Here is a 26,082-nt window from a genome sequence, read left to right as displayed (position 1 = left end):
ATTAATGCACCTACTACAGTCGCGTTATATATCGGTCATGCACATATTGTGTTGCGGTTAATCATAGCCATCGGGGCTTTACATTGGACGATTGCGGTCATTTAGTGGTTACGCATTAGGGATATATTCTTGTTGGCATACCTATCTACACGTGGTTGAAATTTTTGTTTTGTCATTGATATGATACATTATGTTACCGACCACTAAGTATTCTCGAACATCCCTTCCCCACCTTTTGTATTTTTATTCCTATTTTGTAGTCACTGATTATATACGTTCACTTTGTGTTTTGACGTTGTTCTAGATGATTATTAATTATTATTATTAAAAATGTTTTTTGCTTTTAACAGTTTAGATGTTCGGCTACCACTATATACCTTGAGTTTGTGGTTGAGCGGGTACGTTTCAGCTCTCTCTGTGGATACATTATCCCTAATTATGTTTATTATGCCATGAGTGCTACTAAAGGGGCTATCGTGACTTAGGTCACTTTCTTCTGTGCTTCTAAATGAGGGAATTCCAATAATAATGTCATAAGGATATATGGTGTGGATCCATAAATGTAAAAATAAAAAATGGATCAGAGTCTCACTACTGGTAAGAGAATATTCCTTTAAGAAACTATTTTTAAGTCTCTTCATATTGAGACCATAGGAATATATCATTTTATCTTTTAGATCAAGTCTCTCTGGGAGAGACTTCTAATTCCATCACCTCTTTTGTTGGCCTTAATATGGTCAATGCCCACATTGATTTAATCCTTTTAGGGCAGCGGTGGGCAACCTATTTTTCAATGTAGCTACAGGTGTGGCGAATGAGAAGTGAAAATTGCCACACCATGCTTTTCATTTACTTGCGTCACTACAAATTTTAGCTCCCATAAAAACTAACAGTTCAAGGTCGAGTCTAGACGCCAACTGAAGTCAGAGTGGAGTATTGGATGGCTGTGTTGAGTCCATGACTCATTCAGAAAGCAGAAACCAGCACACGCCATCAGGAAAAGTTTATTTTACTGTGGGAGCTGGCAAACTCATTCGCCACACTTTCATGGCCAATTCGTCACTTGTGGCGATTGGCGACAGGGTTGTCCACCTCGGCTTTAGGGGGTGAATCATGTTTTTGCTTATGTCTTGACACATTGTGGGACTCAAACCCTATACTAATGTTAGAAATGTGCTCCAGTATCCTCGTCCTGAGTGGTCTATTGGTACAACCCACATACTGAAGATTACAATGACACTGGAGCACATACACAACAAAGTCCAATCTACAGTTAATACAATGTGAAATATCAAATACCTCACTAGTTTGGATTTAAATGGTGTCCCCCTTATTTCCAAGCCTTACAACAACTTGTGCATTGAAAAATTCCTTTCGGGTTAGTGGTTGGCCAACTATAGTTTTCACTAACTCACTGGGATCTAACTTCATCTTTTAAATTAGGTGCCCATATGAACAAAATGTCCAATGTTTTTTTCTCCCAGAGCTTTACCAATAATGTCTTGTCCAGTGTATTTTTTTTTAAAGTATTTTATCTATCCTAAAATGGGCCACAGTTGTACTTGGTTATGAATGGGGCAAAAAAAGTTTACTGATCTTTGTGTCGTGATATTGCCATATATTGCCTCTCTCCATATCTCCTACTTTGTTTATGGCAATTTTTATCTCTTCCGGGTCGTCTCTATCGCAGAAGCGTTGCGCTCTCTCTTGATCTTCAATTAATTTTACCCAGCTTGATGAAAGACAAGTGGAGAGTAAAAAGTTGACCATCTATGCCAGTTATATTAAAATGTATATAAAAACTTGAATAAGAAAAACAAAGCAAGGTAAAAAAACAGATGTCTTAATTAAGCCCTCTGTTGCGGTTTTGTATATTTTTTTTTTTTTTTTTTTTCTGGGAAAAAGTAAACGTGGTTTGGTTTGTGGTATAATGCGTTTTCAGGTTTTTTTTCTTTTAAGGAAAAATTGTGTTTCTTTGGATGTTGGCGTTCTGTGCCTTCAAATCAAAATGTCTGACTTTTGCAGGACGTGGAGGCTCTAAAATAAGGGAGCTTGAAGAATCTTCTGGCTCTAGAATTAAGGTATGCAGATATTTTTTTTTTTAATTTCTCATTTTAAAAAAAGTGGGTATTGGCTTATTAGAAGTGCATGCTAACGTTTGTTATGGGGAGTGAAGTGCAATGTATTTTATTGTATAATATCTTATTTTAGAGGGCTGTGCACATAACACTAATGAATGTAAACTGCCCTTTGCTCGTCCCTTTGCTATATTCACCAAACGGGGGTGCACAAACTTTTTCGTCTGCTCCCCCTACTTACTACCTAGTCTCCGGCGTATTTGACGCCGTGTTGCCATAAGCCACCGGCGACAAGGTAAGGGAACATACAGAGGCCTTGCGCGCTCCCCCGGCATTTCATTTAGATGCTTTGGGGAAGAGCTTGGGCCGCACGCCCCCCAGTTTGCGTACCCGTTATGTACATGATAAATAATATTTACTCGTGGGTTCAATCAGGTAGTCTGCGCACGGTCCTACTACCCTCCCCATGTTTCTCAAATTCTTTGTTGCACTTTTTTTCTTAAGACTGCGTTTGTGCCATGAAAGTTCTATTCTATTGTGAAAACTGGTTTCGTTTACCAGATCAATAATGCAAAGGTGGAGTATCAATTATACAGGTGTTGGGCCATGATAGAAATGTGTGAAATGGATGCATGTTTTGAAAGCTATTTTATGAAAATACATACTGTATGTCGCAAGCAAATAATAGAAACATCGATCTCTTTAGGTGCCTATCATAGTCTAAGATAATGATGCACAAGTTATGACCCTCCAGAGCTGCAGAAAGGCCAAGTTGTTCAGATTTCTCTGTTTCCTTACCAGAAGAATTGCTTTTGAGTGCTACTGTAAATACTTGGACCGTTTGCGGCCTTCAAGAACCGAACCTGTGCATCCCCTTGTCTAAGATTTGTAACATTTGGCCAGGACGATAGGTATATAACCAATTGTTGCCTTTTGTTATGTATTCTGAAATGTAGTAATGATTCCAATTTAGATCACGAAAGGAGACTACGATTCTGAGGTTAAGATTTTCGGAAGTAGCGAGCAACAAGATAAAGCCAAAACAATGATAGATGATCTTCTTGAAAGATATGATGAAAGACCGGAAACGGGTGAGAAAAATGTATTTTTTAGTTTTGAAACACTGAACTGTGAATCGAACGTTTTGCACTTCTTAAAAAGTGTGTGTGTACAGAGAATACAAAAGTGCAACCAAATGACTTGTACCGGCGCTAATAAACACCTTAATATAATTAAGTGCAATAAACAAATGCAATACTTAAAAGGGATGTGTATCCCAGAAGAACACGCTTCTCCACCTTCCAAGGAATATGTACAGATTCCTTACATGAGAAGACTTGATCCACAGGGGGGGGGAAGGGAGCGGTATTCTCAGGAACACACCAAGAAATAAAAAATATAAACACAGTGATAGTGCAATATGTTAAGACAAGCGGAGAATGGGTGAATCTTGGCTCTAATGCAATTCCTACTTACAGCATGTAAGATTTAAACAGGCAGTGGTCTGACTCTGTCAGGATGATGTCGGTGTGGGGTATACACAGAGAGGGGAACTTGATAGTAGTTAACTTCATGCGGGATAATCTCAAGGTGTAACAGCTCAGGTTCACGTAGGATAATATGAAAGAAAGACGGACTATAGTATAGACCATAAAGTACAGATTTTTATCTCATCACGCAAGGTGCACAAACGTACTTACAATAAGTACTTGAAAGGTATTCCCGTAGCAGTTTCGTGAGAAAGTAGAGGACTTTTTGGCGATGGTGTGCTGGCTGGATAGCTTCCCTTCGCTTTCACCTCCCCGTCGCGGTATGGCGTCTGACGTCACTTCCGGCGGCACGGGGGATGACAACCGGTGGAGAGCGGGGGAGATGAATCTCAGCCGATCGCTGGTATAGGCAGCAGACACCTCACACGTCTTCACTTGCAGCAGGGCTCTGGTGGACTAAAGGCTTGGCTCAACGCGTTTCGCTGTTCTCTAACAGCTTCCTCAGGAAACTGCTACGGGAATACCTTTCAAGTACTTATTGTAAGTACGTTTGTGCACCTTGCGTGATGAGATAAAAATCTGTACTTTATGGTCTATACTATAGTCCGTCTTTCTTTCATATTATCCTACGTGAACCTGAGCTGTTACACCTTGAGATTATCCCGCATGAAGTTAACTACTATCAAGTTCCCCTCTCTGTGTATACCCCACACCGACATCATCCTGACAGAGTCAGACCACTGCCTGTTTAAATCTTACATGCTGTAAGTAGGAATTGCATTAGAGCCAAGATTCACCCATTCTCCGCTTGTCTTAACATATTGCACTATCACTGTGTTTATATTTTTTATTTCTTGGTGTGTTCCTGAGAATACCGCTCCCTTCCCCCCCCCCTGTGGATCAAGTCTGTACAGAGAATACAACAACTATGGAGAGAGAACCCCAACTTAGTAGCACTCTCTCACGGACTGGAATGATGTGTATGAGTTAAAAATAATTTATTTATGAACATACGATAAAATACAGGGTGTTTAAAATAAGTAATTAGCGTATTGAGAATCACGTAGGGGTGTAGTAACCCCGGATAGTAATCCATGCACGCGCAGGGTTCATTACTGATACCGCAGCACTGAGACTCCACACGGGAGCAAATGCGCTTTCTCTCCGACAGACCCTCTGGTCTAAGGCTGCGTCCATAGATGGACCAGCCGTGCTGAGGCGTGCGGACGCTCCGCGCTGAGCCCCTGCATCCTCAATGAGGATGCCTTGAGAGGCGGCTCACGCGAGCGTCCGCAGGCATGCTCAGGCTTTGGAGTTTTCAGCCGAGCGCCAAGCTGTTTTTCAGCGCGCTGTCGGCTGAAAACCTCCAATCACTGCACAGCAGCGTCAACGTCACGGCGCCGTGACATTGACGTCAGTGCGTCGTGGGCGATTGGCCCAGCGACGTCACTGCCCCGCCTCCAACCACCTCCCCCCGGCTCCCTTCGCGCACGCTGGCTCGCCTGCAAGTCCGTGCAATTGCGCTGACTGAAGCAGGCGAGCCTCAGCGTTAGCGCGCTTCCGCTCTCCCCACACCTCTATGGCCCGGGCCTAACGAAGCACCTCCTAAAGGGAATAAAGTTACTACCAAGGCACCAATAGTCACTATTTACAGCATTTACGGATTAATATACTTGCCTATCTCCACTGATACCATGAACATCAATCACTAGGGTTTCTACATAGACAGTAGCTGAGTTACATTGTATACTAGTTACACTGCTGATTGAGTTCAATAACCCTACCCTTGGGTTATTTAGGTATTCAGTTTATAGATTCATATCTAGGTGTTCAGTTCAGGGAGTTGCTAGACCATTTCACAACCTCTGAGGTGCCTGTACATTACCATGATGATTTTCAGGGCACACTTTTTGGTCAATGCTCTAACAAAATATGCCGTTTTGTTGCGGTTCCCTTCCCTTCTGGATAGGAACCTTAACAATGCTCTCACGATTTTGCAGCTGAGTCACTCTGAGTTCAGTGTCCACACGGATCTAATAACTTAAGATCCCTGCTGACATCTGTTTTATGGTACTCCACGCGTATTACTCATTTACCACTGTAAGTAATTACTTACAAAGTGTTAGGAATGTGAGCACACAGCGTCTCAGGCGGAGTTCACGGCTCTCTCCTTACACTGCTCAGACCCTTCCACTACAACCACGCAAGCCCCCTTCAGCTTCATCACTTACCCCACGGCATGGTGGGACGCTCCACGAGGTTCTTCCTCCTCGTTCTGCGCCGCAGCTGTCTGCGCGGAATCGCCACCCCGCACGCACGTGCGCACCCCACGTTGCTTCCTCTCATGCACACGTTGGACTTACAGTGCACACACAAAAGCCCTTGAACTTATCTCCACTCAGGCTCCGCCCCCAAACACCGCATGGTTACAATCTGGCTCTTGCTGAGTGTCACCTGAGCTCTAAGAACAGCAGCCAATGCACTGAAGCTCCCTGGGCTCCTCCAGGCACGCCCCCTCTCCTGGTTGGCTGTTCCAGCTTTATATACCCTCTCTGTTCTGTGCTTCCTCGCTCGTCATAGTTTTTGTATGGGTGTTTCACAGTGCTTGTTCTTTGATTCTCTCGGTTTTGACGCGGCTTGGCAGACTACCCCCTTTGGCTCTCGACTTCGGATTGTTCCTGTTTAAGTACCTTCTGGCTCCCTTCGACCTCGGCACTCATCTCGATTCCTCCATACATCTCCTACCCCTGATCTCGGCAACGGCAACGACCATTCTTCTGGGAAAACGGTATCGGCAAGTATTCTCGCAATACACCCCATCTGGCCTGGCACCATCTAATACCACAACCCGGACACGTCCCTCGCTCTGTCGGTGTGTGTATTCATACCTGCCACCTCAGTTCTAGGGACAGGTCTGGTCTGCGGGCTACTCCGGCGTAACATTATGACGAGCCCACAAGACGCAGACCAGGCCGAACTGAGGCAAGCAATCTCTACGCTGATACAGCAAAACCAGGCCATGGCTGATCAGATTGTGGCCCTAACACGCCAAATGGCTAAACTTTCGGCTCTGGTACCGGAAGCACCTGTTCCTCTTTCTCCTCCACAGGCTGCAGAACCAGTCAGACCCAGCAGTCAGGACGTGAAGATACCGCCTCCCAAGCCGTACGCTGGCAACCCGCAGGAGTGCAGAGGTTTCCTTAACCAGTGTGAGGTTCAATTTGAAATGGCACCCCTTCAGTACGACACCGGCCGGAAGAAGGTAGCCTACGTGTACAACCTACTGACGGGCAGCGCGCTGGCATGGGCCTCGCCAGTCTGGGAGTTGCGCCCGGACCTGACACAAGACTACCTAGCCTTCAAGGGTGAGTTCCGACAAGTCTTTGATTCCCCTGCACGCCGGGAGATGGCGTCTGTTTCCCTCCTCCAGATAACTCAGGGGCGAAGATCGGTGACACAGTATGCAGTGGAATTTCGCACGCTCGCCGCCGAGACGAACTGGGGACAAGAGCCGCTCGTCTCCGTCTTCTGGCAAGGTCTATGTCTCTCGGAGTCCATCAAGGACGAGCTTGCTCGGCAACCCAGGCCAGACCAATTGGAGGCGCTCATTGACTTGGCCGTACGTATTGATCAACGCATCCAGGTACGACGCTCGGAGCGTCAGAATGCCCGGCCACTAACCTTCCAAGCACCCTTCCCCAACTCTCCTCTGGTCCCTAGACCACCTCCTTCACAGCAGCTGGCACTGGAGCCTCCCGAGCCAATGCAATTAGGGGTGCAACAGATCCGGAATCCACTACGACAACACCGCTACGCCGGCGGACTCTGTTTCTACTGTGGATCCCCTGAACATCTGGTCCGTGCATGCCCTTTGCGTCCGGGAAATGGGAACACTCAGTGAGTATGGAGGGGCTCTCACTGGGTGTTATCTCTCCTCGTCCCCTTCCCAAGGAGGCACTGCCTAAGAAACTTACGATTCCTATCTCTCTCGCAGGCGCTGAGTTTCGCACATCTACTGCTGCCTTTATCGACTCCGGTGCTGGAGGAAACTTTGTAGACCTCGATTTCGCTAAACAGAACCGGATACCTTTGGTGAAGAAGGCCCAACCTATTGCCTTGGTTGGGATTGATGGTCGTTCGCTGTCTCCACCCTTAATCTCGCTACAGACCGTACCTCTCCTGCTATCTACCTACTCCCACAGCGAGACCCTGGTACTTGACGCCATCCAGGCCCCAGGTACGCCAGTAACCCTCGGCCTACCTTGGTTGCAGAAGAACAACCCTCCAATTGACTGGGTCTCACCTACCCCCATCACCTGGAAACCGAGGTCAGGGAAGTCTCCCAAACTCTTGGCTAACACAATGACTCAGGACTCCATTCTTCCCCCTGTGTATCACCCTTTCCGTGAGGTCTTTAACAAGGTCCGCTCAGAACAATTGCCTCCTCATCGGTCCTACGATTGCCCCATCGATTTGGTCCCAGGATACACCTTGCCCAAGTCCAAGACTTACCCATTGTCGATACCTGAGTCTCAAGCCATGGAAGACTACATAAAGGAGAATCTTGAGAAAGGATTCATACGGCCCTCCAGTTCCCCGGCGGGAGCAGGGTTCTTCTTCGTGAAGAAAAAGGATGGTACTCTGAGGCCATGTATTGATTACCGGGGCTTGAACGGTATCACCATCAAGAACCGCTATCCTCTCCCCTTGATCACGGAACTCTTCGATAAACTGCGTGGGGCTAAGATATTTTCCAAATTGGATCTCCGTGGGGCTTACAACTTGGTCCGCATCAGGCAGGGCGACGAGTGGAAGACGGCCTTCAACACCCGCTGTGGGCATTATGAGTACCTCGTCATGCCTTTTGGTTTATGTAACGCCCCGGCTGTCTTTCAGGACTTTATTAATGACGTATTTCGGGAGGTGCTCAACATCTTTGTTATTGTCTATTTAGATGACATTTTGATCTTCTCCAAAAATCTTCAGGATCACATTCATCACACCTCGTACGTCCTCTCACGTCTACTCAAACATCACCTGTATGCCAAACTAGAGAAGTGTACCTTCCATCAACGCTCTACCCAATTTCTGGGCTACATTATTTCGGACGAAGGCTTTTTGATGGATCCAGGTAAACTCCAGGCAGTTACGGAATGGCCCAGACCAGAGACTCTCAAGGCTATCCAGCGCTTTTTAGGATTTGCGAACTACTATCGGAAGTTCATTCGCAATTTCTCCACTCTAGTGGCCCCCATCACGGCGTTGACTAGGAAAGGGGCTGATCCTTCTGCCTGGTCTGCCGAAGCAATCTCCGCCTTCCAGGCCCTTAAAGAGGCATTCGTCACGGCACCGATCCTGCGCCACCCCAACACAGATCTTCCCTTTGTCATAGAAGTTGACGCATCGGACTGCGGTGCAGGGGCTGTACTATCACAGAGGTACTCGCCCAAGGATAAACTTCACCCTTGTGCGTATTTCTCTAAGAAATTTTCCTCCGCCGAGAGGAATTATGACGTCGGCAACAGAGAGTTATTGGCCGTTAAAATGGCACTTCAAGAGTGGCGACATCTGTTGGAAGGGTCAAGGGAGCCATTTTCTATTTTAACGGACCACAAAAATTTACTTTATATCGAAGGTGCACGTCGCCTCGGTCCTCGACAAGCTCGCTGGGCGCTTTTTTTTTCTCGCTTCAACTATCATCTATCCTATATCCCGGGAACGAAGAACGTGAAGGCAGATGCGTTGTCCAGACAATACTCCTCGGAAGACAGGCCTGAGGCAGCTTTGGAACCTATCCTACCTCCCGAGAGAATTTTGGCTACTTCCACCTTCAAATCGCTAGACAAGATCAAAAGGGACCAGCAACAGATCCCTTCAAACACGGCGATCCCCTCTAACAGGCTCTTCGTCTCGCCCAGATTCATTCCAGAGGTCCTAGATTGGGGACACTCTTCTAAAACTGCAGGTCACCCAGGTTTCAGAAGGACGTTAGACTTAATTCGTCGGAACTTTTGGTGGCCCAGTATGTCTAAAGACATTGCGGAATACACTCGCGCTTGTCCTGTATGCACCCAGAACAAGACACTTCCACAGAGACCTCAGGGACTTCTCCTCCCATTGCCAGTGCCTGCTCGTCCATGGTCCCATATCTCCATGGATTTCATAGTCGACCTCCCTAGGTCTAGGGGCTTCAACACCATTTTAGTTGTCGTAGACAGGTTTTCGAAGATGGCCCACTTCATCCCCCTCAAGGGACTGCCCTCCTCTCCCGCCCTAGCAGACATTTTCTCTGAGCATATCTTTAGGATCCATGGCATTCCGTCTTCCATTGTCTCTGACAGAGGATCCCAGTTCGTCTCCAAGTTCTGGAGGACCTTCACTAAGAGACTGGGAATTGTCTCTTCCTTCTCCTCTGCATACCACCCCCAGTCCAATGGACAGACGGAGAGAACTAACCAGTCGCTGGAGAAATACCTCAGATGTTTCATCTCTGATTCCCAGGATGATTGGTCCCAACTCCTCTCGTGGGCAGAGTACGCGGTCAATTCGGCCCGAAGTGAATCCACCCGAGAATCTCCATTTTTTGTCAATTATGGGTTTCACCCTCCCTGCCTACCCATTTCTAATCTGGCTTCTGGGGTACCGGCGGTAGACGAACGGATTTCCACTCTCCAAGACATTTGGTCCAAGGTACAAAAGTCTCTCCACAAGGCCGCCGATACTGCTAGACTTCAGGCCAATCGCCACCGTCGGCCGGCACCCAACTACAAGCCAGGGGATTTAGTATGGCTCTCGTCAAGAAACATCCGCTTGAGAGTCCCTTCCCCTAAACTGGCACCTAGGTTTTTGGGACCCTTTCCCGTCGTGGAGCAGATTAACCCAGTGGCGTTTCGCCTTAAACTACCACCCTCCATGAGGATCCCAGACGTTTTTCATACCTCGCTATTAAAACCCCACATTGCCAATCGTTTCTTTCCTAAACAGACCAGCAAGCCAGATCCAGTCACGGTACTCAATAATGAGGAATACGAGGTACAAGCCTTACTGGACTCCCGCATCTCCAGGGGGCAGCTTCAATTTTTGGTCCACTGGAGGGGTTTCGGACCCGAGGAGAGGTCTTGGGTTCCGCTCAAAGACATCCATGCACCCAGCCTCCTGAAGACTTTTAGGAGGAAATTTCCAGACAAGCCGTTTTTGGATCGTCCTGAGGCCGATCCTGAAGAGGGGGGTACTGTTAGGAATGTGAGCACACAGCGTCTCAGGCGGAGTTCACGGCTCTCTCCTTACACTGCTCAGACCCTTCCACTACAACCACGCAAGCCCCCTTCAGCTTCATCACTTACCCCACGGCATGGTGGGACGCTCCACGAGGTTCTTCCTCCTCGTTCTGCGCCGCAGCTGTCGGCGCGGAATCGCCACCCCGCACGCACGTGCGCACCCCACGTTGCTTCCTCTCATGCACACGTTGGACTTACAGTGCACACACAAAAGCCCTTGAACTTATCTCCACTCAGGCTCCGCCCCCAAACACCGCATGGTTACAATCTGGCTCTTGCTGAGTGTCACCTGAGCTCTAAGAACAGCAGCCAATGCACTGAAGCTCCCTGGGCTCCTCCAGGCACGCCCCCTCTCCTGGTTGGCTGTTCCAGCTTTATATACCCTCTCTGTTCTGTGCTTCCTCGCTCGTCATAGTTTTTGTATGGGTGTTTCACAGTGCTTGTTCTTTGATTCTCTCGGTTTTGACGCGGCTTGGCAGACTACCCCCTTTGGCTCTCGACTTCGGATTGTTCCTGTTTAAGTACCTTCTGGCTCCCTTCGACCTCGGCACTCATCTCGATTCCTCCATACATCTCCTACCCCTGATCTCGGCAACGGCAACGACCATTCTTCTGGGAAAACGGTATCGGCAAGTATTCTCGCAATACACCCCATCTGGCCTGGCACCATCTAATACCACAACCCGGACACGTCCCTCGCTCTGTCGGTGTGTGTATTCATACCTGCCACCTCAGTTCTAGGGACAGGTCTGGTCTGCGGGCTACTCCGGCGTAACACAAAGTAGGAAACTATCTACTACCCAGATTCTTGCCAACTTGCTTGCTACATAGTGTTTCGTTTCTGACAACATTGTGTTTGTGGATATGTGACCACACAGATCGCCAGCCATACACGGTGGATACAGTTTAACCCAGTGTGTACCACGAACAATTTGTCACCTATTGTACACATAGTAGCTACTATGGTCAACTGCTGGTACTTTGATCATGGTCTTTTAAGATTCTTTCCCCCCTTGTTTACTATCCGGGGTTACTACACCCGTATTGGATTCTGAATACGCTATTTAATTGTTTATTTTAACACCCTGTATTTTATCGTATGTTCATAAATTATTTTTAACTCATACACATCATTCCTGTCCGTGAGAGAGTGCTACTAAGTTGGTGTTCTTTCTCTTCATAGTTGTTGAACCATAACTGCACCATCATGTTCACAGTATCATTATTAAGCTGAAGCAGGGGTTTCTCCCTCTTTTATCCTGTGTACTGAGAATATAAATTCCAAAGCAAGAAGAAAATTAATAACAAATAAATGGTAGGGAGAGAATATTGAAAGGGAGTTGTAGTGAGGGAAGGAATGGGGGAAGCCAGCAGGATGCGAAGTTCCTGAGGGATAAGCCGTAGAAAGAAGTGATACCGCTTTAGGCTGCGCGTATGGTGCCGGCGACGCGACGGGTGACGCCGCTAGCAAAGTCATATTTCGCTTTGTGGCGGCGCGGGCTTCCGGGCATTTGATTTGTTATGGGGCTGTCACATGGGGCGACAGCCCTTGAAAAATCATATATTCCCGGCTTCCAAAGTCTGCGGCGCGACGCTTACTGTAAGCGCACGCGGCGGCAATATATTTGTTTTTGGGCGGCATCTCCCGTCGCGGGCACTATACACAAGGCCTTATAGATCATTGGTAAGGTCTCCCCTAGCATACTGTTAAATTCTGAAGACTATATTTCCAGAAGGACGTAAATTAAAGCAGCAGTTCCCTCTAGGCCGTTTTCGAAATAAATTATTATTAGTTTACGTCCCTGGAGCTATACTGTGTTAATTTAATTTGCGTGGACCTGCTACTTTCTATATAGCTAAAAAAGGGTAGGGGCCAAAAATAAAGTAGGGGGGAACTAATTTAATTTCAGGAAAAAAATATATATTAAAATTGTGCTCTTCTACATCAGAAAACACTGAAGAACCGTAATGGAGGCTACAGCTTGGAGGAGAGCAGGGATTGGGGAGGGATATGATTAAAACTTTTAAATATATGAAGGGTTATAGGAGGGAAGCGTATTTTAAAGCGAGATAAGGTAGAACAAGAGGGACTGAAGCTGGAATTAATGCGCTTGAGGAAACCGTGAAGTAGTTCTTTACAGAATGGGTGATAGATTTGTGGAATAGACTCCCAACAGAGGTGGTACTGTAAAAATCTGTAAGGGAATTCCAATATGAATTGATAGACCTAAGGCATATCCCAGGTATGAATGAAAGTCATGCACCAGATTTGATGGCTTAAGTAGAGAACCACCTGGGCTACCTAATGTGTCCACTTTCCTATGTTTCCAATGGAGGAGCAGAGAAAAAGGTGGGAAACGATAAAAAAGGGGTCAGGGAGATTAAAAAAGTAACTCTAAAATATATATATATATATATATATATATATATATATATATATATATATATATATATCTCAAACACACAAAAAAGTATGTTGCTCACACTATATGTAAGTGGTTAAACCAGTCCCCAAATAACACTGACTAATTAAGTACAAAAAATATACCCAAAAAGTCAGTAATTAAATAATTAGGGTAGACTGCTGGTGCTGGGGGATAAGTACATTTATAAAACACACAAAAGAGACTAAGACAATCCCCTTAGATAGCACTCTATAATATACCACCAAAATAATAATATAGAATACAGCAAAAAGACCCGGAGGCTCTGTCAAAGCAGATAATGAACAAGATTTTATCAATAGATCAGCTCTGAGTCTCCAGGTTTTGTTTTCACAGAAATTAAAAAAAAAAAAAAAGTAAGAGGGATGAGGGGGATTGCTGCTTTAATAGTTTTGGCCTTCCAAAAGTTTGTGATATTTGAGGGAAATAAATATTCAAGTCTATGTAATCCGTTATAAACGTTACAAATATTTAGAGTTGCTTTGTTAATCTCCTTGGCACCTTTTGACAAACTGGGCCAAACCCCACTAGCCGCACCCCCCACCCCCCCCCCCCCCCCCCTTGACGACACTTGCCAGCTGCGGGGTCCTGACGGCGTCTTCTGGCCTTCTGCTGTCTTGTCACCTTTAAAATCATGTTTTACTCCTGAAGCACTATTCAAAATGGCCGCACGGCATCATATGACGCTGCATCATATATCTACATCCCATAAGCACTCAACCATAAAGTAAAATGGGGTCACAATAAAATATTGAAATGGCATAAAAACAACTAGTGAATAAGGTATAGAGACATATAGGACAACCCAGAGAATAAGTCCTGGTGTAATCATATCATAAAAAATAAAATATCTAGATATATCACGTAAAAAAAAAGTCCTGTCTCTAGGGAACATTCATAGGTATCAGAGAAGTCCTGGTGCTTTCTTCAGAGTCCCCCCCCCCCCCCCCCACCCTTCTGTAAATTCACTTCAACTAAAAATAGAAGAGCACACACTCTAAGTGTATACAATTTATTCCCCAAAAATAGAATAAAAATAAGTGATAAACAATTGTACTCACATTTGTGCTTACTGCAGTAGACACACAACTCGATCGGGTATAGCAAGAACGAACTTGTGGACCTCTAAGATCCCACCATGTGTACTTGGACACCCTATCTGTGTCTCACTCTGGAGCCTGCGCTGCCTGAACACTCTTCTCCCTTCTCCAATATCCTGCAATCTCAGAGCCCCTGAGAGTGAAAGATCTTCACGAAACGCGTAGGGTGATCCAGAGTGCAGGCTCCAGAGTGAGATGCGCACACGGTGCTGGAAATTGTATTAGAAGGTGTATTTAGCATATTCATGGTACTGACAATATGGTCAACAAGTAGCAATTTTCAAACGTTTCAAGCAGTTATGGGTCAAAATCAATGAAACCCAGTTTGAAAATGTAACCACCTGTGAAAGAGTTGTGGTTGCTGTGAATCCTGATAAGGATGTTATTTTGGCCTTTGCATTTAGTCCGCTTCAATTGCAACAAACCAGAGATGACTCGAATTCCTTGAACTGTCAATTATTTCCCTTTGTGAAATTTCACCACAAGGAGTGCGATTTTAAGACACCTGGGGCATTTCACCATGCAAGATGGATGAGCAAAGCCATGTATGCTTTCAAGATATGGATGTTTAGAAGCCAGCTCAAGCTTTCCGTTCGACAAGAAAGAGGCCTTTGTGATATATGCATTTTCATTGTGCGTGTTTACTTGAAGGCAGCATGGCTTACTAAAACTCCATTTCTTCTCCAAATAATGACCTTAAATTACTTCAAGAACTAGATGCCTATGAAATCATAAACCAGACAATCCATAAAACCGCCAGCAAAAATTTGAAGGACATTTGTGATATCTAAGTGAAGAACTTGTTGGATTGGCCTCTTTTGATGGAGTCAAAGTGTGCCATGTTGAAGAACTTGAAAGAGAAGGATGGACTGGACGAACCAACAAAGCGCATTCAATTGAACAGTAGAGCATCAATTGGAACGAACGTCGACTATTTTATCACAAAGAACACAATGACATTCTTTGAACTGTAATGATTACCTCGAAGTTACTTCGAATTAGATCCGGAAACTTTGTGTCTCAGAGATGACTAAGTGCAAGCAAAAGAGATCGTTAAAAATGCGCGTGTTGTAAACGACCATACCAAGAGGTGTACAGCTCATGCAATATAATAGCATCATATCTGCTGATAAAGATAAAAACAAAGTACATGCTTAACGTTGTGCAACAAAATCCAAAAAGCTTCCAAACTGCAAAAATGCACTAATCGCCGAGCAATATATATCTAACGAATGAGCCAGTGAAAATCGGTGATGTCATTGTCGGTGTGTCCTGCCATATGTTTTGTTTTTATTATTATTTTGTGAAGTATCTTTTCTTATGTATCTATTTAAAATACGTTTTAGCTTTATTGTCAATCTTTGAACCCCTTGAGCTACCTCTAAATATTAATAAAAGCCTTGAAATTTCAGTCTAGTTTTCTGACATATTAGAACAAAAGTGGAGGGTCAGATCATAAGATTCCAAAAAAATAATGAATATGGTGTAAAATAAGAACCACGCTGTGTGCGGAATGGGATGTTTTTGCCATGACCAAAACGCCACGGGACACTTTGCTGCAATGTCCTGTCCCGTACGTACATACCTCTGGAACGGGGGAGTCCCTGGTACGATGAGTAGCATAGTGAAACTCCAAGGACTTCCAAGTAGTTATAAGATGTACTCACCCAATGTACCCGATGTAAAGTTCTATGGGGCAGGGCACTCCTTTCCAATTGTCATAATGTCAATGTACTTGTATATGCTATTTTTGTACGTTATTGTACTGTGCTACGGAATATGTTGGTATCATACAAATAAAAGCTAATGGTTTATTGAAATGGAAAATAGTTACCTCCATGGTTTTAGGAGAAAGCTTAACTTATCTTCCCATCTACTACTACGGCTTACAGCAGGGGTGCGTAAACTATTTTTTTTTTTTTATGTTTGCGCCCCCTCCTTACCTGCTCTTTGCATATATGGTGTTGTGACGTCGCGTTGTCATTTGCCTGAGTGTTGTCATGACGATGTGTCACCGAAGAGCCATCTGAGAGCAGGTAAGAGAGTTGGCGACCTCACGCTTTCCCCGGCATTTAATTTAAATTTTGTTGTAAAGCGAGTGGGACCTCTAACGCCCTCCCTCTTTCCCTCTTCTCCCCTTGAAAATCTTGTGCACCCCTAGCTTAAAGTAAACTATAGGTATTGTCACAAGTAGATACAAATTTGAGAATTGAATTAAAAAAAAAAAAAAAAAAAAAAAAAACAGAACAATTAGCATGTGTAAATTACAATATGATTTTTGTACTTTAATCAATAGATACCAGATTTGGATACAAGGAGATTCGCCCTTCTAGGTCTGCAGATATGAGCACCACTGTAACTGCACCAGTGAAACGTGGGATTAACTGGGCATCTCTTCGTGAAAATAGAGAAAAATATGAAATCATGAAGTGGGCAGGTTGGTATGCCATATTATAAATTTGTGGACCATCATTTAAACATTTTTAATGAAATATACATTGCCAGTCTTCTGGTTATTGTTTTTATATTGTATTAGGTGGGATGCAGGGGTTTGCCGGAGCTCATCATTGTTGGTTAAAGCTCTGCCGACCTCCTGCTTCACAAGATATTTGCAGGTGATAGTAACATGACCTATGGAGGTAAGCATCTTGGGAAGCACGGGAGCTCTGGATAACCCCTGCTTACCAATTTTGGGTAATTTTTAGTGTGTATTCCCCCTTTTAAGGACCACTTGCTAATGTTTCTCCCTCCCCCCCCCCCCATACAACAATCATTCACTAACTTTTTTTCCACTTGTTACTTGTAGCTTTTTAATTTCTTTTTTATTACTGAGCCCTCAGGTCCCCCATTTTATTTGGTGTGTTACTTTATTTAGATATAAGAACCCCATTTTTATTGGCTTTCATTGCGAATAAGCTCTCTGAATTTCTCTTCCACTAATGTGTAATTTGTTGGTAATGAATTGCCACCACAATCGCCATTTATCTAGTCAACAAATTAATTCTGTATTTAATAAATGCATAGTTTAAACTTTGAAGGTTTTATTATTGCTGTATAAAACACAAGTCTCTGGAATAGTAAAGTAAAATAAATATAGGGATAAGAGGTTGTTTCAAGACTAAATCTTTATAGGGACAATTAGATACTTGGTTCTAATCAAATACAATGACTTGTTTTTGTGAAGATAAATTTGCTTTGTCTAAAAAAAAAAAAAAGCTGACTGAAAGAATTGTGGATGAAATTCTGCAACATTTTGTGACTGTATTTTACCTTCTATTCTGTTAGATTTGCCTCCGATGGAAAAAAACTTCTACAAAGAAGCATCGAACATTGCATCAATGTCTCAAGATGAGGTGACAAGATGGAGGTAATTTAAAGTGTGGAGGAGGACATATGTAAGCTTATCTTAACTCGTTTTGAGTACAGTATTAAGACCATATGGGTTGTTTTTAACCAGGAACTTAAGAATGCGCAAAGCCTTGGACACAATTCATATTCTTCCCGTGTTAGATTTTATTGCACAGCCCATATACTTTGTTTTCAGAAATAAATCTAATGTAGTGTAATTAATTGAAAATGCAGGTGTATTCTTTTTCTTCTTAGGCTCTCGATTGTTTTCATATTCATCTGGACTGTAAAGTCTGTGTCCAGTTTGTATCTAAAAATCAAGTTGCAGAACTGTTTTCTTTGAATTGTTAGATGTGCTGCTAATTTAATTTGTATAAAGAGACTGATTATGGAGCTACTTATAGTATGAAGTTATTCTGTTCAGTGATCACGGAGGAACCATGTTATTTCTACTAGGATCATTTTTATGTGGTCCACGTTACAAATCATGTACCACACTGTATTCTCACTTTTTAGGCTTAATACTCTTCTGTCCCTCCTTACATCTCAGCCCTAATTTCTCACTGTACACTATCCTGACTTTTGCGTTTTGGTCTCTGTATCCCTTTCGTGTCTAAAGCCCTCTCCCGCCTTAAACCTTTCTCACTGACTGCCCCACACCTCTGGCATGCCCTTCCCCTCAATATCCAACTAGCACCCTCTCTATCCACCTTTAAGACCCATCTTAAAACCCACCTCAACTAAGCATACGAGTGGCTGACACTATACACCTCATACATCAACCTTGACCCCTTGGAGACGCACTTAGCAGAACACCTTCCTACTTAACAATTCAATTGTAAGCTCTTCGGGGCAGGGATTTCTTTTTAATAAATGTTACTTTTATGTCTGAAGCGCCTTTTCCCATTGTGTTTAACAAATAATACATTTATATTATGATGTCACATGTACTACTCCATTGAAGCGCTATGTACATTGACACTATAAATATATATACATTATACATACAATATATTATATATGCATGCATACATTTGTAAGGCAGCAACATGGTCATCGTTGCACACCTTCGTAAAACATTACAGGCATACCCCGCTTTAAGTACACTCACTTTAAGTACACTCTCGAGTAAGTACATATCGCCCAATAGGCAAACGCCAGCTCACGCATGCACCTGTCATCACGTCCTGAACAGCAATACCGGCTCCCTACCTGTACCGAAGCTGTGCGCAAGCGGGAAGACTATAGAGCCTGTTACAAATGCGTTACTTACATCAGTTATGCATGTATATAACGATTGCAGTACAGTACATGCATCGATAAGAGGGAAAAGTTAGTGCTTCACTTTAAGTACATTTTCGCTTTACATACATGCTCCCGTCCCATTGCGTAAGTTAATGTGGGGTATGCCTGTATACATTTGCTTTACAACCTGTAATTCCTTTAACTACCCTGGGTGGACCTACCCTAGCAAACTAATTGCTTTGGTACATCCCATTTAGTTATGGCTGCCATGGAGGAAGTAGAAGAAAACGCAAAATATACTCTTATATTTCCAGTTCTTCAAATCTTCCAAAATGTACTTTTTTCTCTTTTACCTGCCAGAGTAATAGGTGGGGGAAGGTTATATTGGCTAATAAAACATTTAATACTCCCAACAGACGAGAAGTATTGAATCGTGCTGCTGGTGTCCGTCCGTCTTACACCCCATGTGTCAAATGACCCTACGTGACTACGTGACTCCGTGGGGTCATTTGATGCCTGTTACCATGGAGGCATAGTAAATATGGAAAATCATTACTTATAAGCATTAAAAGATGCAAAATTTGTACAATAAGCAACACAAATACAGTAATAAAATATAATGCAACACAAATACAGTAATAAAATATAATGCAACAAACTAATAGAATAAAACATTGAAATAAAGTGAGACCTAAAAAACCTCTGACCCTCTCTGTTCAGGGGTATCTCTGCCAGTCTTATCCTACCACACACTGTGCAGGTTTTAAACCCCAGGAAAAGACATAGTGAAGAGCCCTGGCAGATAGAAATGGCGGGAACTTCAACCAAACGTAGGACGTTTTACTTTAAAAGAATTATTTTTTTACACTTGATAGAATAAAATCTGGAGTCCAGAAAACCAAAGTGGCTTGAGACCTAGGACTGAACGAGTCTAAAGTTCTTGGATGGAAAAAGGAGAAACTTTGATGCAGCGAAGTCCATAGAAACAGACGATGGACTGAAACATAATAGTTTGCATGAACTTCGACAGCCAGTTGGATAAAGCTGTTTTTTAGTGGTTTGTCCAATAATGATCCAAAGTCACGCCTCTGTCTGGACACCATCTGCAAACGCAAGCCAAAAGTTTCACCACCAACTTCACGGCAAGTAGTGGATGGCTAAATCAATTTAAAAGGTGACATGGAAGAAGCAAAACTACTATATCAGGAGAGATACGTTCAGCTGACGAGAAAGCTGCATGCTCGTACCCTGCCCAGCTTCAGAAGATAATTGAAGATGGTGGCTATACCACAGAACAGGTTTTATAACTGCGATGAAACCGGAATGTTTTTCAAAATGTTAGACTACCACTCTGGCTTGTAAGAATGACGATGAGCGAAAACAAGGCTTTAAACAAATGAAAGAGAGTGACCGTACTTTTTTGTGTTAACCAAACAGGAAATCACAAGCTGAAGCCACTTTGTATAGGCAAGTTTAAATCACCATGTGAATATGGTCTCTATTTTAGTAAAAATGTATGGGTGACTGATGATGAAACCAGTTTTCGAAAATGCTGGCAGTTTGTACCCGAGGTACGTAAACACTTACGGTAACAAAGTTTGGAGACCAAAGGTTTGTTGTTGCTCGTTAACTGCCCTGCCCATCTGTCTGCCGATAGTCTAATAAGCAGAGATGGCAAAATACAAGTCTGCTACTTGCCCATAAACACCACATCAAAAATACAGCCACTGGATCAAAGTATTATAGCAACCTTCAAAATGAACTTCCGAAAGACGCTGATACAGCGAATAATGTATGTATGTATGTCTTTATTTGTATAGCGCCATAAATGTACATAGCGCTTCACAGTAGTAATACATGTCATATAAATAACAAATATAAATAACAGATCATGGGAATAAGTGCTTCAGACATACTGTAAAAGTAACATTAAGGAAGGAGTCCCTGCTCCGAGGAGCTTACAATCTAATTGGTAGGTAGGGAGAACGTACAGAGACAGTAGGAGGGAGTACTAGTAAGTGCGTCTGCAGGGGGCCAAGCTTTGTGTCATGTGTCCATGATTATCCAGTGCTACTCATATGCTTCTTTAAGCAGATGTGTCTTAAGGTGGGTCTTAAAGGTGGATAATCACAGGTGATGATTCTGTTACTGCATTTTAAAAGAAAATTAACATAGTGTTTTACATTTGTGGTGAAGCACGGGAAGCAATCACAAAAATGTGCCTTTCTAAATGTTGGAGAAACATAACTGGTGCAAGTTTGGTACCGGCTTACTTTGAAATAGCCAGTGACGGTGATGAAGATAATGACTGAGGGCTTTACAGAGGAAGAAGTCGCCACCACCAATCTCTTCTTTGAAAGCTGCGTTAATGAAGGCCTCACAGAAAATTACATGGCCAATGCAGAAAGAGTACTGGATCCGTTTGATAGCGAAAGTGGGACCACGATTCACACTTGGGTAGATGGGGACGGCAGCTGTCCTACCTATGAGCATATGACTGACTAAAATAATCCAAAACATTAGTAGTGAAAATCAAGCTTTGGATGTAACCGAAGACGAGGAACCAGAGCTTCCACCGAAGATCGCAGAGGCGCTCAAAGGATTGCAAACTGGACTTTAATTTCTTGAAACAGAAAACAAAGATTCCATTTCAATTTTACAATTAAAAACGAATTATTGAAATCGTTAAGCAAAGAGATGCACTGAAACAGATCCCCCCCCTTTTTTTTATGAAGCACTTTTAAAGTGTAATCTCAAGTTCATTTGTGTATGTTTTTTGTAGTACAGTAGTTGAATGAACATGGAGTGCATTACACTTTTTTTCCCCTTTTCTTCAGAATTTATAACCCCATGGTTAATGTTCAAACACCAATGTAACTGAAATGTTACACGTATAAAAGCAGTTGAGTTCAGTACTATATCTACAGTATATTTGTGTGGCGCAAAATGTTCTTTATCGTACAGTATTTATGTATACTGTACAACACAATTATTGGTGTATTAAATACTTGATTGTAGAATGCATCAATAAGTTTGAAACAATAAAATTGTACATTGTTTCTGTATTTTTAGTCTGGTTTTATACACACACACACACACACACACACACACACACACACACACACACTGTCACTCAGACACACACACACACACACACTGTCACTCAGACACACACACACACACACACACACACACACACCATTTGGGAAAGATGTACAGTACCTTTCAATATACAGTGCATTGACGTTCTATATGTGATGTACAGGGCGATCTAACATGCACTGTGGACTACTGAAGCTCAAGAGGGGTTTAAGGTGCAGTCACACTTGGGATCTTATTTTACATCAGCTGAATCGGACCATTTGTCCCCCACACACACACACACACTTTAAGGGAGCTTGCTCTCACAGTGATCTGTCAGCCAGAAGCTGACAGCTGAAGCAGGGAGACTAGAGAGCTGCTGCTGCAGATGCGGGGTAAGTCCTGCGTGGGGGTGTTGCTGTGTCGCCGGGTCTGGGGCAGTTGGGAGAGTTATCCCAGCTCTCCCCCTCAGGATGCGGAATCCCTGATGGTGGCCTTTTGTTTTCTGCGATCCAGTTATAGCGCGGTTGGGTTGTGGACCCCAAGCACCGCATTATAACGGGGTTCAGCTGTTTTTGTTGCACTGTAATTGTAATATAAACCTGAATTATGTTGGTTTTTTTTTTTTTCTGTGTGTGTGTGAGATCCAAAGCGTAAACCTTATGTGGTACTGTGCAGTTGCTTGCATGCAATAATCTTTGTAATGTGTGAAGTCTTTCAATCATGATGGCAATTAGTTATTTTTATTTGGTTTGAGACCTGAGGAGTTTTTGTTTACCTCAGGTTGAGGACCGGACAACTCCATTTCAGTAATAAATTTATGATTTTGCTACCCTGTTATACATATTAGGTGACTATATCAGTTATGCTTTGCTATTATAATACATGAATTAATACATTGCTATTAATAACTTAATGTTCATCAGGCATGGTCGCTACTGCACTAGAGTACTTCTCTCTCTTTTTATGGGGACATTGCTGTAAAATACCTGGATTGCTTCCATATTTAGCATTACAGTAGGGCCCCGGGTATACGGCGGGTTCCGTTCTAGAGGCCCGCCGTATAGTAAAAATCGCTGGAAAACGGATCCAGCGATTTTTACTTCTGCGCATGCGCAGACCGGCATTTTTGCCGTTCTGCGGATGTGCAACCTATGCTCTGCGCGCGCATATTGCAGTCTGTGCATGCGCGCTGGGCACACCCACCCATTCTGCGCATGCGCGACTTAAAATCCAACATGGCGGCCCCCTTCTCGGTGCCCCGTATCAGCGGATCGCCGAAAAGCGGGGCCCTGCTGTATAAGTTTTTGAAGGTTGGAAATCCTGCGTTCACAGCCGCCACCAATATAAATGCTTTCAAAACTAGAGCGGTCTCATTTTAATCTGGTCTGTAACTGTTGCATACGCCTATAACATATTATCTTTAATTGTGCATGCAATGTCTTGTATAACCGTGTTCACTTAATGTAGCCATGCATTTGTCATCATAACTCTGTGCCCAGTACATACTTGAAAAAGAGAGGTAACTCTCTATGTATTCCTGGTAAAGCATTTTTATAATTAAATAAATACATTTGTTTGTGATCATAAATTTAGTTTAGTTGGTGCTCAGCTGGAAGTGTGTGTTTATGTAATATAACGGATGTATTCATTTACTTTACATGCAGAAAAGACAACAATAATATTATTTGTGATGACTTAAAAGAAGGTCAGAAGAGACCAATTCCAAATCCAATTCGTAATTTTCGAGATGCATTTGATCATTTTCCCGAAATTATGTCTACAATAAAGAAAGTTGGATTTGATAGACCTACTCCAATTCAGGTATAGTGATTCTAATTCTCTCCAGGGTCATTATTCTCAACTGTTGTTTCACCCTACTCCATTAACACTTGATTTTATTTTATTTTTGTAGTCGCAAGCATGGCCCATTGTTCTCCAAGGAATAGATCTAATTGGAATAGCCCAAACTGGCACTGGAAAAACATTGGCATATTTACTGCCAGGGTTCATTCATTTGGATCTACAACCACTGTAAGAGGCTTTATTTTTTACATGTAGATACATAGCTTAAGCACTTCATAGTTTCTCACAATTATTGTATTGCTGGAATGTGATCCCCCTGATTTTTTTTAATTTTTTTTTTTATTGATTGGACTTTCAGGGAGCCCTTCCAAGCTTTCAGGATTCCTTTGTGTTGTGCCTATTCCCGTGGCTGAACATTTCTGCTAAAAATAAACTGGGGCTAAGATACAAATGTCAGCATTATTGGCCAGATTTCAGCAAAGATCTAGGAATAAGTAATTGCAGCCTAATCACTTTATATAAAATACCACGATAAAAGACATGAATCACAAACATTTATTTCCTGGTCTTTCCTATGTACCTTTTCTTACAAAAACATATAGCACAGACATGAAATTGTCTTGCTCATTTAATTTTGATACAAATGTAATCTATGTCTTATAAGATCTATTGTTGGTCCAAATAAAAAAGGTATCACCTAATACTGAAGTACTCTTATACAAATATAAGAATGGTTGGCACATGTAATTTTATTTATTTTACATTTTTGTTTCGCCTCCAGTCCCAAAAATGAGCGTCTTGGACCTGGCATGTTGGTCCTTGCTCCAACCCGTGAATTAGCTCTTCAAGTGAAAGCCGAATGCTCAAAGTACACATACAAAGGATTTAAAAGGTAATGAGTTTTAATGTTCATATTTTTATGTTCTAGTGCAAAGTAGTAGATTATATCCAAGGGTGCTCCTGTGTTCTATTTTAGGAGGTTCACAATAGACTAGGGGATTTTTGAATATTATTGACCCAAGTTATGGGTTGGAGAACATTTTAAGAGATCCATTAATTTGCAAACAGAAAATATGTACCTATATTATGAACTTTTCTTCCAAATGTCACACCTGCTTTGTATTAGATGAATGAGCTATCATAAGATGTTCCAAACTGGCAGCAACATGTTTAAAAAAAAAAAAAAAAAAAAAAGCATACTCAGAACTTTTTTCAAGAAGTCTGCATATGTTCTTTTGCAGCTGCAAAGGTTTCCAAAATTCAGGCATACATCCAAGCAAAGAATTATTTAATTTGCACAGGGCATCTTCTTTCTCAGAAGAAGGGATTTGTGAGAATGTAAAATCTGTGGCTTTAAATTTGTGATGGAGGCAAGAAATTGTTGGTAGGCATTTGCTGTTAACAGACAAATATTTGTGAGGCGGAGGAAACCAAACTACTTTTGCCAATGAAAAAGGCCGCAAAACTGGGACATCTTTCTGGTATTTTGAACACTGCTCAACTTAAGATTTATTTATGAGCCATAGATAAAATCTCTATGGTATTATATCAAAGCTGAAAAAAACATGAAACAGCCCATAGATTGGAACTATTGAAGCAATGTATAGCCAGTATTGCTGTATTTCAAGAAATGTCTTTAAAAAGGTAGTTTAAAGGAGGAAAAAAAGAACTATACTGTACGTACCATCCCTATAGTTTGTTAAAAAGCTGCTTCAAAGATGTATATAGATCAATGTCGTGGTCAGCTGATACGGCGCCCCGTGCAGATCTTTTGCGCATCATACCAGCCCTTTGGGTCTTGTGCTGATGGGCGCTACAGATGTTTCTGACCGTAGTATCTTCCCCAAGTACTGGAAGGTAAAGGCAAGCTTAAAAAGTGCTAAAACTTAATGGTAAAAACACGTAGAAACAGGAATAACCTGTCTCTAAGTTCAATAAAGGAAAGTCCACAATAGGGGTAGGTGCAATCTACTTAAGAGAGGTTGTTCTAGACCACCTGTATTCCAATTGGATACTGCAGAACAGGGAAGTAGAAGAACACACAACCCTAGTAGTGTAAAACCTTTTTAATAGCAGGTAACAAACGCAATTACCAGGTTGATGATTAAAAACAAGAACATGGAGTAGGGATTGCTCCAGCGGTTCCTCCGGCGTCTGGTGTTCTCAAATTGTGGCGCTCTAAATAAATCAAAATGTGCAAAATAATATAGTGA

At 42.8% G+C, this 26,082-nt stretch overlaps 1 protein-coding gene across 1 annotated transcript in view; it reads left to right on the top strand.

Annotated features, from left to right (window-relative positions):
• Nucleotides 1–26,082, top strand: part of DDX43 (DEAD-box helicase 43) — a 95,657-nt gene that overhangs the window by 7,605 nt on the left and 61,970 nt on the right. The window contains exons 2-8 of the mRNA XM_075598018.1: nucleotides 2,026–2,081; nucleotides 3,052–3,169; nucleotides 16,686–16,826; nucleotides 17,675–17,756; nucleotides 23,731–23,887; nucleotides 23,979–24,097; nucleotides 24,651–24,761. Of these exons, the coding sequence (XP_075454133.1) occupies nucleotides 2,026–2,081; nucleotides 3,052–3,169; nucleotides 16,686–16,826; nucleotides 17,675–17,756; nucleotides 23,731–23,887; nucleotides 23,979–24,097; nucleotides 24,651–24,761 (784 nt within the window). The remainder of the gene's footprint in view (nucleotides 1–2,025; nucleotides 2,082–3,051; nucleotides 3,170–16,685; nucleotides 16,827–17,674; nucleotides 17,757–23,730; nucleotides 23,888–23,978; nucleotides 24,098–24,650; nucleotides 24,762–26,082) is intronic.

Source organism: Ascaphus truei, chromosome 4 (genome assembly GCF_040206685.1).
Source record: "Ascaphus truei isolate aAscTru1 chromosome 4, aAscTru1.hap1, whole genome shotgun sequence".
In the NCBI taxonomy this organism is placed as follows: Eukaryota; Metazoa; Chordata; class Amphibia; order Anura; family Ascaphidae; genus Ascaphus; species Ascaphus truei.
Note: the sequence above shows the minus strand (reverse complement) of the source record. Positions and strands in the feature narration are given on the sequence as shown.